This window comes from Denticeps clupeoides, chromosome 18, assembly GCF_900700375.1.
Source record: "Denticeps clupeoides chromosome 18, fDenClu1.1, whole genome shotgun sequence".
NCBI classification, from domain to species: domain Eukaryota; kingdom Metazoa; phylum Chordata; class Actinopteri; order Clupeiformes; family Denticipitidae; genus Denticeps; species Denticeps clupeoides.
Window position 1 is genome coordinate 16,308,704 of NC_041724.1, and position 12,487 is coordinate 16,321,190.

The 12,487-nt window shown below is 40.0% G+C and overlaps 1 protein-coding gene across 2 annotated transcripts; it reads right to left on the reverse strand.

The window, feature by feature from the left end:
* Positions 1 to 4,115: 4,115 nt before the first annotated feature.
* On the reverse strand, positions 4,116 to 5,988 carry tmem216 (transmembrane protein 216). Of its 2 annotated transcripts, XM_028960340.1 has the most exons (6): positions 5,967 to 5,988; positions 5,689 to 5,702; positions 5,516 to 5,609; positions 5,337 to 5,429; positions 4,891 to 5,092; positions 4,116 to 4,403 (listed from the first exon to the last, which is right to left on the reverse strand). In XM_028960340.1, exons 1-6 carry the CDS (start codon positions 5,977 to 5,979, stop codon positions 4,388 to 4,390), a joined length of 432 nt encoding a protein of 143 aa, XP_028816173.1. In that variant the 5' UTR covers positions 5,980 to 5,988; the 3' UTR covers positions 4,116 to 4,387. The 2 variants fall into 2 exon arrangements, with proteins under 2 accessions (XP_028816173.1, XP_028816172.1); XM_028960339.1 differs by having other exon boundaries at positions 4,116 to 5,092.
* Positions 5,989 to 12,487: the final 6,499 nt, after the last annotated feature.

A 12,487-nucleotide genomic window follows, 5' to 3' on the forward strand; every position in this document is an offset into this window, starting at 1 on the left:
CAGTCAATGAATCCAATGTTCTTTCCATCTCTCCTTCTTTCTCATTTTTTCCTCAAAGATGTGTAAGTACCAATTACCAATTGTTCTCACAATTAGCAGTCATTTTTATCTTTAGGGGTATGATATGACACTGCTATGACAGATTAACAGAAAGGGGCAGTGTCACTGTTTGTTGACGTCTTTAAGAACATTTTTAAGATTGGTATCTTGATGTCTTTATATATTTTTCACTGCATGTACTGCAGATCAGACATCAGACTGGAGTAGTGTTCCGGGGGGAATTACAACTATGGAAGAGGAAACACACCAAAGGCCATGTTGGAATGTTTTCCCTGTCTTTACGAAATCAAAGCATAAGCCTAAGCTAAAGGCTTTTAAAGGCCCCTGTCTCTGACCAAATATCTAATTATTTAGTGTCTGTCTACTGCTACATACTGTGATAGAATTTAGAACATGTAATGTCATTTAGGATCTAGCTGTTGAAGAAACCTTTTACACGCTTTTGTATTTAATTATTACACATGTTTAATGTTTACTGTATGCATTTATTGTCTTTTTTTTATTGGCACTGAATGTACAATTTAGGGCTGCATTCAGTCTAAATAAACGTAAATAATGCTAGAATGTCTTTTTTTTTACATTGTACTGGCCAGTAATGGGGTTCTGTTTCAATAAATCTGCTCCCTCCACAACCTCACATACTCATGTCATTATCTAGTTTTTCCACTCATTTTTCCTCCTAACCAAACCCCTGATGCATTCAGCTGAAGGTAGACAGGAAGCACATTATCAATATGATGAACAAGAATGCCATACAACAGCATCAGTTCACATACAACACAGAAACCGCTACAAATAAGTCCTTTCGCCAACAGCGGGGTCCAAATCAGACAAGGGGCGTGCAGAGACACGGCAAGATTCCGGCAACATTGAGAGCAAACGAGAACAGGAGGGGGAAATGCATGAGAGTAAAAGTGAAGTGATTGTCATTGTGAAACACTGCAGCACAGCACACGGTGCACACAACCAAATGTGTCCTCTGCTTTTAACCCATCACCTAAGTGGGGGGATGGTGCTTTGGTCAGTGGCACCTCAGAGGCACCTTGACGGTTTGGAATTGGAACCCACAACCTTTTAATTATGGGTCCGCTTCCTTATCCCTTATGCCACCATTGCCCCAATCATGTGATGTCTACTGCTACATTCATGTGAAACGACTACTAAGAACCTCGAATCAGGTTGGACTGGAACCCCTTTGAAGGACCTCGAAATATTTTCGCAGAAGTCCAATGCGCTATTCATTGCGCCACAGAACACAGAGAGTAGCCGGGGACGTGAGGCATAACCAATGGCAAGGGAAAAGGCGAGTAGCTACAGAGGAACAAATTTACTACTTAAGAGTGGGAAAGGATTCAAAATAGTGACTGGATGTTTGTTGTGGAGGTCATCTTCCTGCCCCTGCTGATGCAGCTGCAGACCAGGTGCCATGGCAACTATAAAAGGGATGTCTTAGAGAGGCAGAGGCTGTGAAAGAGTGCAAAAGAGTGCAATATGTTAAAAAACAATGTTGCTCAACATCAAATTGCAAAGGCTTTGCAAATCTCTGAAGGCTGAAGACCTTTGTTGACTGCCCGTAGGCTTCATTTAACATTTACATTTAAGGCATTTGGCAGACGCCCTTATCCAGAGCGACATACAACATGCTTCCATGTTACCATCGATGAAGTGATCAATTCTGGTTCACTAACTATGAATATACGAGGTGCAGTGCGAGGTATAATAAGGGCTGTGAGGTAGGATGGTGCTACTCCATTTTTGGCTTTGTAGGCCAGCATCAGTATTTTGAATCTGATGCGTGCAGCTACTGGGAGCCAGTGGAGGGAACGTAGCAGAGGGGTGGTGTGGGAGAATTTGGGAAGGTTGAAGATCAGTCATGCTGCTGCATTTTGTATTAGTTGTAGACTACACAGCAGGTGGCCCTATTGTTAAAATTCATATTTTGGCAAGAACCAATCAGCTAAAGAAAAACAAGTGGCCATCATTACTTTAAGAAAGGAAGGTCAGTCAGTCTGGAAAAATGCAAAAACTGTTCCCAAGTGGATTCACAAAAAACATCAAGCTATACAAGGAAACTGGCATTTATGAGGACCGACCCAGGAGTGCTTCTGAAGACAAGTTCATCTGAGTCACCAACCTCAGAAATTGCAAGTTATCAGCAGCTAAGATCAGAGACCAGACTGCGCGAATCAGGCCTTCCTGGTCAAATAGCTTCCAGGAAACCACTGCTAAGGAGAGTCAACAAGCAGAAGAGATTTGTTTGGGCCAAGAAACACAAGGAATGGACATATGACCAGTGGAAATCTGTGCTTTGGTCTAATGAATCCAAATTTGAGATTTGGTTCCAACCGCTGTGTCTTTGTGAGATGCAGAAAAGGTGAACGGATTGATTCCACATGCCTGGTTCCCACTGTGAAGCATGGAGGAGGAGGTGTGATGGTGTGGGGGTGTTTTGCTGGTGACACTGTTGGGGATTTATTAAAAATTGAAGGCACACTGAACCAGCATGGCTCCCACAGCATCCTGCAGCGACATGCCATCCCATCCGGGTTGTGTTTAGTTGGACGATCATTTATTTCCCAACAGGACAATGACCCCAACCACACCTCCACACCTGTGTAAGGGCTATTTGACCAAGAAGGAGAGTGATGGAGTGCTGCGGCAGATGACCTGGCCTCCACAGTCACCAGACCTGAACCTGATTGAGATGGTTTGGGGTGAGCTGGAGTGAAGGCAAAGGGGCCAACAAGTGCTAAACACCTCTGGGAACTCCTTCAAGACTGTTGGAAAACATTTCAGGTGACAACATCTTGAAGCTCATCGAGAGAAGGCAGTGCAAAACAGTAATCAGAGCAAAGGGTGGCTATTTTGAAGAAACTAGAATATAAAACATTTTCCGTTATTTCACCTTTTTTTGTTAAGTACATAACTCCACATGTGTTCATTCATAGTTTTAAAGTAATAAATAAAGTGAAGTGATTGTCACATGTGATACTCAGCAGCACAGCACACAGTGCACACAGTGAAATTTGTCCTCTGCATTTATCCCATCACCCTGAGTGAGCAGTGGGCAGCCATGACAGGCACCCGGGGAGCAGTGTGTGGGGACACTTTGCTCAGTGGCAAATCACTTACTCACTCACAGATGTTCACGCTCATTCATTTTGACACACACAGTTTCTTTAAGTGTGTTGTAGTTGAGACTAGTTAATATTTGAATAAATATTTTTTTATTTCATGGTATATATTGTCTTTCATTATTATTATTATAAGCATTGTTATCAGTAGTATAAAAACAAATTACAGTAATTATAACAATAGCAACAATAAAAATGGCACTGACGGTTGGAGATTGTCTGCAGTGTCACAGGTCACCCTTAGCGGTCGCCTGCCACCAGGGGTCGCCCGACTGCCGCTGAACTTGTGACATGGTTGTCTGGTTTTTGGAGGTAAATTCATTGGCTTCCTACACGCCTAGACTTTATTGTTTTGGATTGAAAAACATCCTTCTGGTATTTACTGCATTTTATTAAAAAAACAATGTATAATCTTCGGTAACACCCCTAGCACTGAGTAAAGGAACTCAATGCATGCATGTGTCATTTATTTCCATTTTATTGTTTATTAAAAAGGTCAGGAAACACGATTTTCTATTATTGATCCTTCTGAGTAGACAGATGTTGTCCATGTTGACTAGTTGTAACAACATTTGAATGCTTTCTGATTGCACTGTGTAATCTTAATTAAAATTTAATAATAATAAAAAAAAATCTAAAAAAAAAGGCCTGGATTGGGTAACACACAATTTATCTATGAACCAGAAGAGCACAAAGTCATTTGAGGAATTGGGGATAAGCAAGACACTTATCCCAAAGTTGTTTAAGTTGTCTTCTATGGGACTGTCCATGTAACTACTGATAAGTCACTCTGGATAAAGATGTCTGATAAATATTGTAAACGTACAAATGTATTACAATAACTAGGATACTAACTATTTAGGATGTAAAAGATGAATTAGTGAACATAGTAAAGCAATATACACCTGTTCTATATGAGAGTTGTATGGACAAAGGAATTTGTTTTTAATACAAAAATATACAATCTCAATTTACAGGATTTAACATATCAGGAAACACGTCTTTGCCTTAAAAACATGACATCAAACTATGATCAGACAACCACCAGTAATACATCAATCTTTGCTCCAAAATTAACCAAATACAAAGGATGATAGCTAATGTTAATGCATGAAAAAAATAATAATAAATAAAAGAAAAAAAAGTCCATTAGCCCATCATGTTGTTCAATCAGTACTCCATAGATAAAAACATTAGTACATGCTGGCCCTTCAAAACAAAAAGAAATAGATTGAGTTTATTTCAAAATCCTTTTATGGATGGCACTCAAGGTTAGCCTTTTTAAGATTTAAAACATATTAATTAATTTATTAACATATAAAACTATAAAAACATAAAATACAGTGCACTCCACTGTTATTGGAACCCCTGATGGAGAAGTATGTTGCACTTTATAAGTCAAAGAGTTATAAGTTAAGAGTTTATAAGTTAAAAAATAGCTACTTATACCAACATTATACATGTTACATCTGTGCAGTTATATTGGCAAAGGGAGATTGTAGAAGGATTTGTGTTTCCTCATTTTTAAAGCTATTTCATCAAACTGGTCCTTTCTAACCCTTTTACCAGTTTTAATAGTGGAGAACACTGTATGTATGGTGCATAAACTGCATAAAACTCAGCCTGTTCTGCCATGATTAAATAACATTCAAACAAAGTTTTCATCATCAATTAAGGGAAACTTCTGCCGGCGTACCTGGAGAAAGTAGAAATGGCCATCAGACCAAGAACAAGCTCCACACTGTAGAAGCACAGCAGAACAGCACTGAGGATGAATTCCAGGCGCAGGACAAACGTCTGAAGAAGAAGGTAGTACACACAGAGTACGGTACAAGGCACCATCACTCCCACGCTCACCGACATGGCCAGGGTACGCTCACAGAGATTCCCTTTCCAGCCTGAATTCAGGAAGATGGAAGAAAACTGTCAAATCTCACCACACTCTTAGCTCTGCTATTAATAAATCATAGAGTTATATATGAGGAATTATATACAAGGTGACATGGCTTCAGTTCTAACAAACACAATGAGCATTTATTACAGACTCAAATTAAAACAGAACAAAATCTGAGCTAAGATGTGCAAAATTATATGAATAGAAAAAGAGGATGTGATTCAATTAGTTCTTTCCATCAAACTCACCATAAAAGAGTCTCAGGATTTCCAGACCAAGATACAGCAGAAGCAACACAATGTCCAATATTAGATTTGGCGAAGGATATGGGAGCAATATTCCTGCAGGACAGACACATTATGCAGGCAGAAGTAATGCAAGGACGAGCCTGACGTTTACAATGTAAAAAGATATTCCAGAAAAATACCTTTGTAGACAAACATAAGACTCTCGGCAACGAAAAAAGCAGCAAAGTAGTAGCTATTGAGGTAGAAGAGGATTTGTAGGGGTGTGGAGGACAACTGGCGAACTTTGGTTAAAGATATGCAATTGATATGTTAATCGCACAAAAAGCAAACAATTTATAATACCCAAGGATACAATAGCCTGTTTCCCTGTAAGAGAAACGAGAGGAATCGCATGTTGTTACCAAAAGTGAACCCATTTTACAAACAACACCGCAAACAAAGCATTTATACCAGGAGAGTGAAGCTACTTGTTGGGAACGTAAAAGTCATTGTATATAAAACTGCGTCTAGAACAATAAGCATTTTGCCGTGTACAAAAAACACCAATGCAACCCCTCTCAGTTAGCAACGTGTATTAAACTTAAGTTTGCACCCCTGGTTCTTAATATAAAAAATGAAGGAACAACGCACCAGGAGACGCCATGTTGGAAAAACCATGGCGACCGCATCGCTGCGCTCATACGCCTCAGCGTGGTTGCCAGTTTGGGTTTTCTAACACTTTACCGAATACGACTCATAAATATTACAAATTATTAAGAATTAAAAATTAAATAACATGATGTATTACAATTAAACCAGGAAGACGTCAAGTATTTTAATTGCAAACAATCCACCCCATTTCATGCCGACGTGTCATCATTTGGGTGAAAAGTGTCCAATCTGGCAGTCTCTTGTTCTCTAAATAAACCTTTAAACAAATTGTGAACTTTGTCATTGTGAAATTCAGCACGGCACACTACGAAATGTGTCCCCTTCTTCAACCCATAACCCTTGATGAGCAGTGAGCAGGAAAAAATTAACTTAATCCATTTTGGAATAAGGCTGTAACATAAAACAAATGTGGAAAAAATTAATACTTTCCGGATGCACTGCATTATTAGATTTAATCAAATGGAAGCTTTATTCAGCATGCCTTCTGACAAAAATACTATACTAACTTTCGTAAAAAAAAAAAGGATGAAATAATAATAGATTTATAATAATAGAAATAATAATAGATTTATTACAAGATGTTCACATAAATCAATGTGTTCTGAGAAATATAAAAGCTTCACAAATGAAAAGTTTCATATGATGTAACCGGGTGGGAAATTCCAATTTCTCCTGATCTAAGTAATGTACGCATTTTTGCCCATGGGTGGCGGAAGATCACTGGGTCACTGTGAAGTGAGGGCTCAGGTTGTATCTTCCGGTCTCCACAGGTAGTTCCGGGGCGGTGCGGGCGCGCGAGCGGCAAAGGGGCGCACATGGCGAGGTGCAGCGAACTCGGTATTGCTGAGGAGTGAAAAACGTTCTTGTGTCCACGGAGCATGATACTGCCGTGGTGTGTGGCATAAGCCATTGCAAGCAACGTGGTAAAGAGTTTCTAAGGAACCTGAGACTCAGAGGACACTGCCGTATTTTGAATAACGTATTTTTCTTTTGCTACTGTTATTTTGAATACTGTGTTTTTCTGGATACTGTTATTTTGGACATTTTATTTTATCTTTGTTATCTGTTCATTGAAATCAGGGGTCCATGTTTTTTTATTTATTTTCTGTTAGTGTGAGGAAACAAAAACCCAGCTGTTCTGAGCAGCTAGCAAATAAAGAACCCCACGTTAAATTTATGGTTGTGTGGTGTCAGTTTCTCGACCCGCCACATGACGTATGCGACTGAATTGACATCACATGTAGGTTGTCAAAATTCAAGTCAGGAAGAACTTGAAAGTACTTCTTGTTTGGCTAAAGAAGTCAGTCTGTCGACTGTTTCCAGATGCAAAATTAAACCTTGTTGTCATGATCCGGACCGGCAGGGGTTACTCCGGATCCGGAGTTCGGACCAGAGTTTCATGTTTGTCCTGTGTAATGTTCCCTGATCGTGTTCATCTGGTGTATATTTATATAATTGTATAAAACTATCCTGTTCGTGTCTGTTCGCTGTCGGGTCATTGTGCATGTTCATGTTCCCATGTCTCGTGTATTTTGTATTAAACCCCTGTCCTGTGAAATCGTGCGAATGCGTCCTCCTTCAACGCCATGTCCAGCCCACCCGTGACACTTGTACATACCCATGTTACACCCCTTCTTACCTCTCTCCACTGGCTCCCGGTAGCTGCTCGCATTGAGTTCAAATCCTTGATGCTGCCTACAGGGCTGTAAATGGAACTGCACCCTCCTACATCAACACACTACTACCTAGAGGTGTGGACTCGAGTTACATGACTTGGACTCGAGTCATTAATTTGATGACTTTAGACTCGACTTGACAAAATGTAAAGAGACTTGCAACTCGACTTAGACTTTAACATCATTGACTCGTGACTTCACTTGGACTTGAGCCTTTTGACTTGACAAGACTTGCTGTTTCCCAGAAAACCCAAATATTAAAACGTATGTTATTACCGAACGCTCTGAATCTTTCAATGTCTGTGTATATGTGCGTCTGTGAGCGTATTTGCTGTCGGCAAGACATCCAATCAAATTAGATCCACGTTGTTTTGAGCCAACAGCATCCATCTAATCAAATTACAGCACAACCAATGCAGTGGAACTCTCAAATAACGCGCCAGTTAGACAAAATGATACCAAAGATAGTTTCGTTCGGATATAAAAACTACGAGGTGGTCAACAAAAAACGAATAGCAGTATGCAAAACATGCGGGACGAAGATTACAGATGGAGATGCAACAACTTCCAACTTCGCTCGACATTTGAAGTTGCACAAAGAACGGTAAGTTCTGAGTGAATGCTAACGCTTATTTGCTAACTTTTCTTTGCTGTGTAGTTAAATCAGTGAGGCTGTAAACTCGCTGTTAACGTCGCAAACTGGTAATCTGTGCAGAAAGACGCGATGTGTGACGCGACCTTGCTTTTTGTACAGAATACTTTGCACAGCAAATCTCTTGGGTGTCAGCTCATCATTTGTGGTTCAAGAAACGAAATCAAAAAGTTACACAACGCAGAAGAAGAAGCGCTACACTATGATGACTTTCACCTTGATATTTTAGCGTGGATGTATACCTAGCCGAATTGCACTGTAGGGGGCGAGAACGAGTCTTCGAACTGTGAAATTACCACATCAAACGTGACGTGGTAACATGGATGCAGCTATTTAACTGAATAAACAGTTGGTAAACACAAGTACATCTTATTTTCCACTTCCCGCGGTTAAGTCTGTTATGTTCATGTATTTGTTACAGGACAGGACAAACTGCTGTGGAACTAATTGAAATGCAATATGTCATGGAAATACAACGTTAGCACTTTTTGTTCGAATAATTAGTTGCACTTGTTTTTTCAGATGCGATTATTCTGTAAAGCAGTGGTTTAAAAATGAAGAATATTCTTAAAAAATATGAGTTAAATATTAAAAATGAAGTTAATAGTGCAATGTCAGCACTATTTATTTCTGCAGTTTCAATTGCACTTGTTTTAATAAAACAATAGATTTTAAAAGCATACACGGTGAAAATCGTGAAAATCGGTGAAAATTTATTATTATTGTGCGGTTGAAAAGACTTGAAAGGACTCGAAACTCAAACTGCAGGACTTAGGACTTGACTTGAGACTTATCAGTCTTGACTTTGGACTTGACTCGACACTTGCCTGTCTTGACTTGGCACTTGACTTGGGACTTGAGGGCAAAGACTTGAGACTTACTTGTGACTTGAAAAGCAATGACTTTGTCCCACTTCTGCTACTACCTAGCTACTCTCCTGCACGCTCTCTCAGATCGGCAAATGAAATGAGACTGAAAATTCCTTCTTCACGAGGTTTCCGATTCCAATCAACTCTATTCTCCGTTGTTGTCCCTGGCTGGTGGAACAACCTGCCCTCCTCCATACGACTAGCCGAGACTACCACCACTTTTAAGAAGCAGGTGAAAATCCTACTATTCAAAAAATATTTCAGACAAACACTTACACACGCACATGCATACACATTGCACAAAAACAATGCAAAAATATATATATACATTATAATTTTTTTCTTCGTCTAGCACTTAACAATCTCCGAGCATGCTCTTTGCTGACAAGTTAGGCCTTATCAGGGCTCTTAGTTTGTAAACTCAAAATTCTAAAGAAATCGAACGAGAATTGCTTGTGTCTTCCTCTTCCACCATTTTCCATTTCAATGAAACACTGATTTTGGTTGCATTGCATTAGTTCATATTCCACTCATGTCGCAGTGGTGGCAGGGGCAGTGGTGGCCTAGCGGTTAAGGAAGCGGCCTCATAATCAGAAGGTTGCCCGATCGAATCCCGATCTGCCAAGGTGCCATTGAGGTGTCACTGAGCAAAGCACCGTCCCCACACACTGTCATGGCTGCTCACTCAGGGTGATGGGTTAAATGCAGAGGACAAATTTCACTGTGTGCACCATGTGACAATCACTTCACTCCCATTCACTCATATAGCATAACATCCAATGAAGTCTTTCCCCCTCATGTCATTGTTTTATATTATAGCACAGTCTCACAGTAATAATAATAACAATAATAATAATAATAAACCACCTGAAATGGTTTTCCAACCGTCTTGAAGGAATTCCCAGAGGTGTTAAGCACTTTTTGGCCCATTTGAATGGGACTTGCCTCAGACATAACTTTAAGCAAAAGATGTTTGACTTCTTTTCCAAAAGGTTGTGCCAAAGACAGGATTTTGTCAAGGTATCCAGGTCCCTCAATCCCTACAAATGTTGAGGCAGAAATCAGCCTCACACCCACACTGAAGCAGGTAAATGTACAGGATAAGCAGTTGGTTGAATATATGTACTGCCTACCCAACTCTTTGGATTTTCTGTTGAAAGGAAATAAATGTAAATCTTATAAAGAAAAAGAGATGTATTATCTTTAAATTATCCATATGAAATCTGTTAAATGATATATTCAAGCTAATAACCATTCATACCATTCATTATGAATCAATAAATAAAGTATTTGGCTTAATAATGATGAAGCGTTTAACTAGGAATATTCTTGACCTGTGGAATCTTGAGCTCTGCTTTCTGAGTCACGAGGGTCTAAATCTTCCTTTTCAGGCAGCTCATCAATAGTCACAAATTCATCCAGATTTTCTAGAAAGTTGGACTGCAGACAGATCATTAAATTGCATTGAACAAGAGTCATTGAATGAAGAAAGTATTACAAAAATGCTAGTTCCTCCACAATTCAGTTTTAGGTCCTATATACGATCATTCAAAAATAATCAGCCTTTATATCTGTTGGGGGGTAAGAACTGTATAAATACTTCAATTTACCTCTTTGTCCGCTGCTTCTCCTGGAACCTTGTTTTGCTCAGACTGCGGCACAAACGCTTTCCTACTTTCTTCTGAAAATGGGCCACCCTCATCATTTTTAGATTCTTTGGTTTGGCTGTTCTCTTACAACTCACCTTCACTTTGCCTTGGTCCTCCAGAGCTAACAGTGATAAAGATCACAGATTCACCGCCAGAACATAGACCTTGTGGAGTTTGTGTGCATGTGTGTGTGTGCCTTATTTCTGCAAATCTGAGCAGCTAATCAGTTATTAATAAGCTTTATTTATTTCCGATGTACTAGTCCTGTATGAAAGACTGCATAGCGCCATGACGTGACAATTTGAAATAGTTTGTCAAGTCTCTTTCTAAGTCACTTGCAATGATATAATCTGCCAATTGTTTCTCGTCCTTGTTGCCTCCTGTGCTTTGTAGAATTGAGACCTGCCTTACTGAGAGCTGTCTTCAAATTATTTTTGGCTTGTTCCTGTAATAAATAAGTCAATATCAAAGTGCCTCATGTCCTTAGTCATGCATTATACATAAAGAGTTAGATCTATTAATATGTGTGGGAATAGTGCTTTGCTCAGTGGCACCTTGGCGGTCCAGGAGGCTAGGTCACCACTCGCCAGTAGTTACAGGGACAGTCCCCCTGGAGACACACAGGGTTAAGTGTCTTGCTCAGTTTGTCGTGCTCTGGTTCATACACAGGTGTCTTACCCACTAGGCTCCTACCACCCACAAATTAGAATTTGACTGCCTCTGCCATGAAACTTGTGTCATCACTGAATCACCAGCAGGAAGTCTCAGTCCTCTGACCCGAATTCTGAATCAGTTGTCACGTTCCTAAGTCTAGGGGTTAAAGAAACGAGACAAGGGTGTGGAGAGGAGGTCTGCTGTTACACACCCACAACCAAACAAAGCATACAAACAGTGCTTTTATATACAGTGAGCTAACAGGTACAATAAAACAGCAGAATCACTACCGCCAACCAACATCAGAACAGCTTAAAAGAAGGGATTGTCCAGTGAGGATAACTCAAACACGCACAAAAGTTAACCAAAAGGGCACATAAAGCTAACAGGCTAACAACAAAGGGTCTATCACACAAAGCAATAAGACACACGAATGAGATCCCCAACGGAGCTCCTTGCAGATCTTCCGTGGACCCTGGGGACCTCCCAAAAGAGTAAGAGCCTAGCTGACCCTGGGGACCTCCGAAACACCATCCAAAGTCTATTTATATAGGTGGAGGTGACCAATAGGCAGATGGTAGGTGGAGCTGGAAGGCTTCAACTCCTCCCACAAAGTCATCCTAAAAGAGACAGGACACAAAAACACAGCCAGCCACACAGAACGCGTGGGAGCATACGTCCAGGCACGTAACACAGTGCATGGCAGGAAATGGCCATCAGTTGGTGGCATGGCAATGAGTCAAGTCCAGGAGATCTGAACTCGTCCAATACCTGCCCGCCAACTCTTCTTGTTGTCCTGATAGCCCTGAAAAAAACAATAATAAAAAAAATTATAGGCTAATTATAAGACCCAACATTAAAACGATTATAAAAATAATTTAACTGCAGTTCTTATTTGGCATATTTATTCTTAGGCTATGACCTAATTTGTACATTTTGCCTTTTTGTTCGAATTATTGTTATGCATATGTGTGTAAAAAGTTTCCTTTTTTCAAGTAAA

Bases quoted from the DNA above. Each gene is read 5' to 3' on its own strand.
- tmem216 (XM_028960339.1), bottom strand. The intron at 5,430-5,515 runs GTATTTTTCTGG...TCTGTCCTGCAG, and splicing joins TCTTATGTTTGTCTACAAAG to GAATATTGCTCCCATATCCT. The intron at 5,093-5,336 runs GTGAGTTTGATG...TCCTGAATTCAG, and splicing joins AATCCTGAGACTCTTTTATG to GCTGGAAAGGGAATCTCTGT.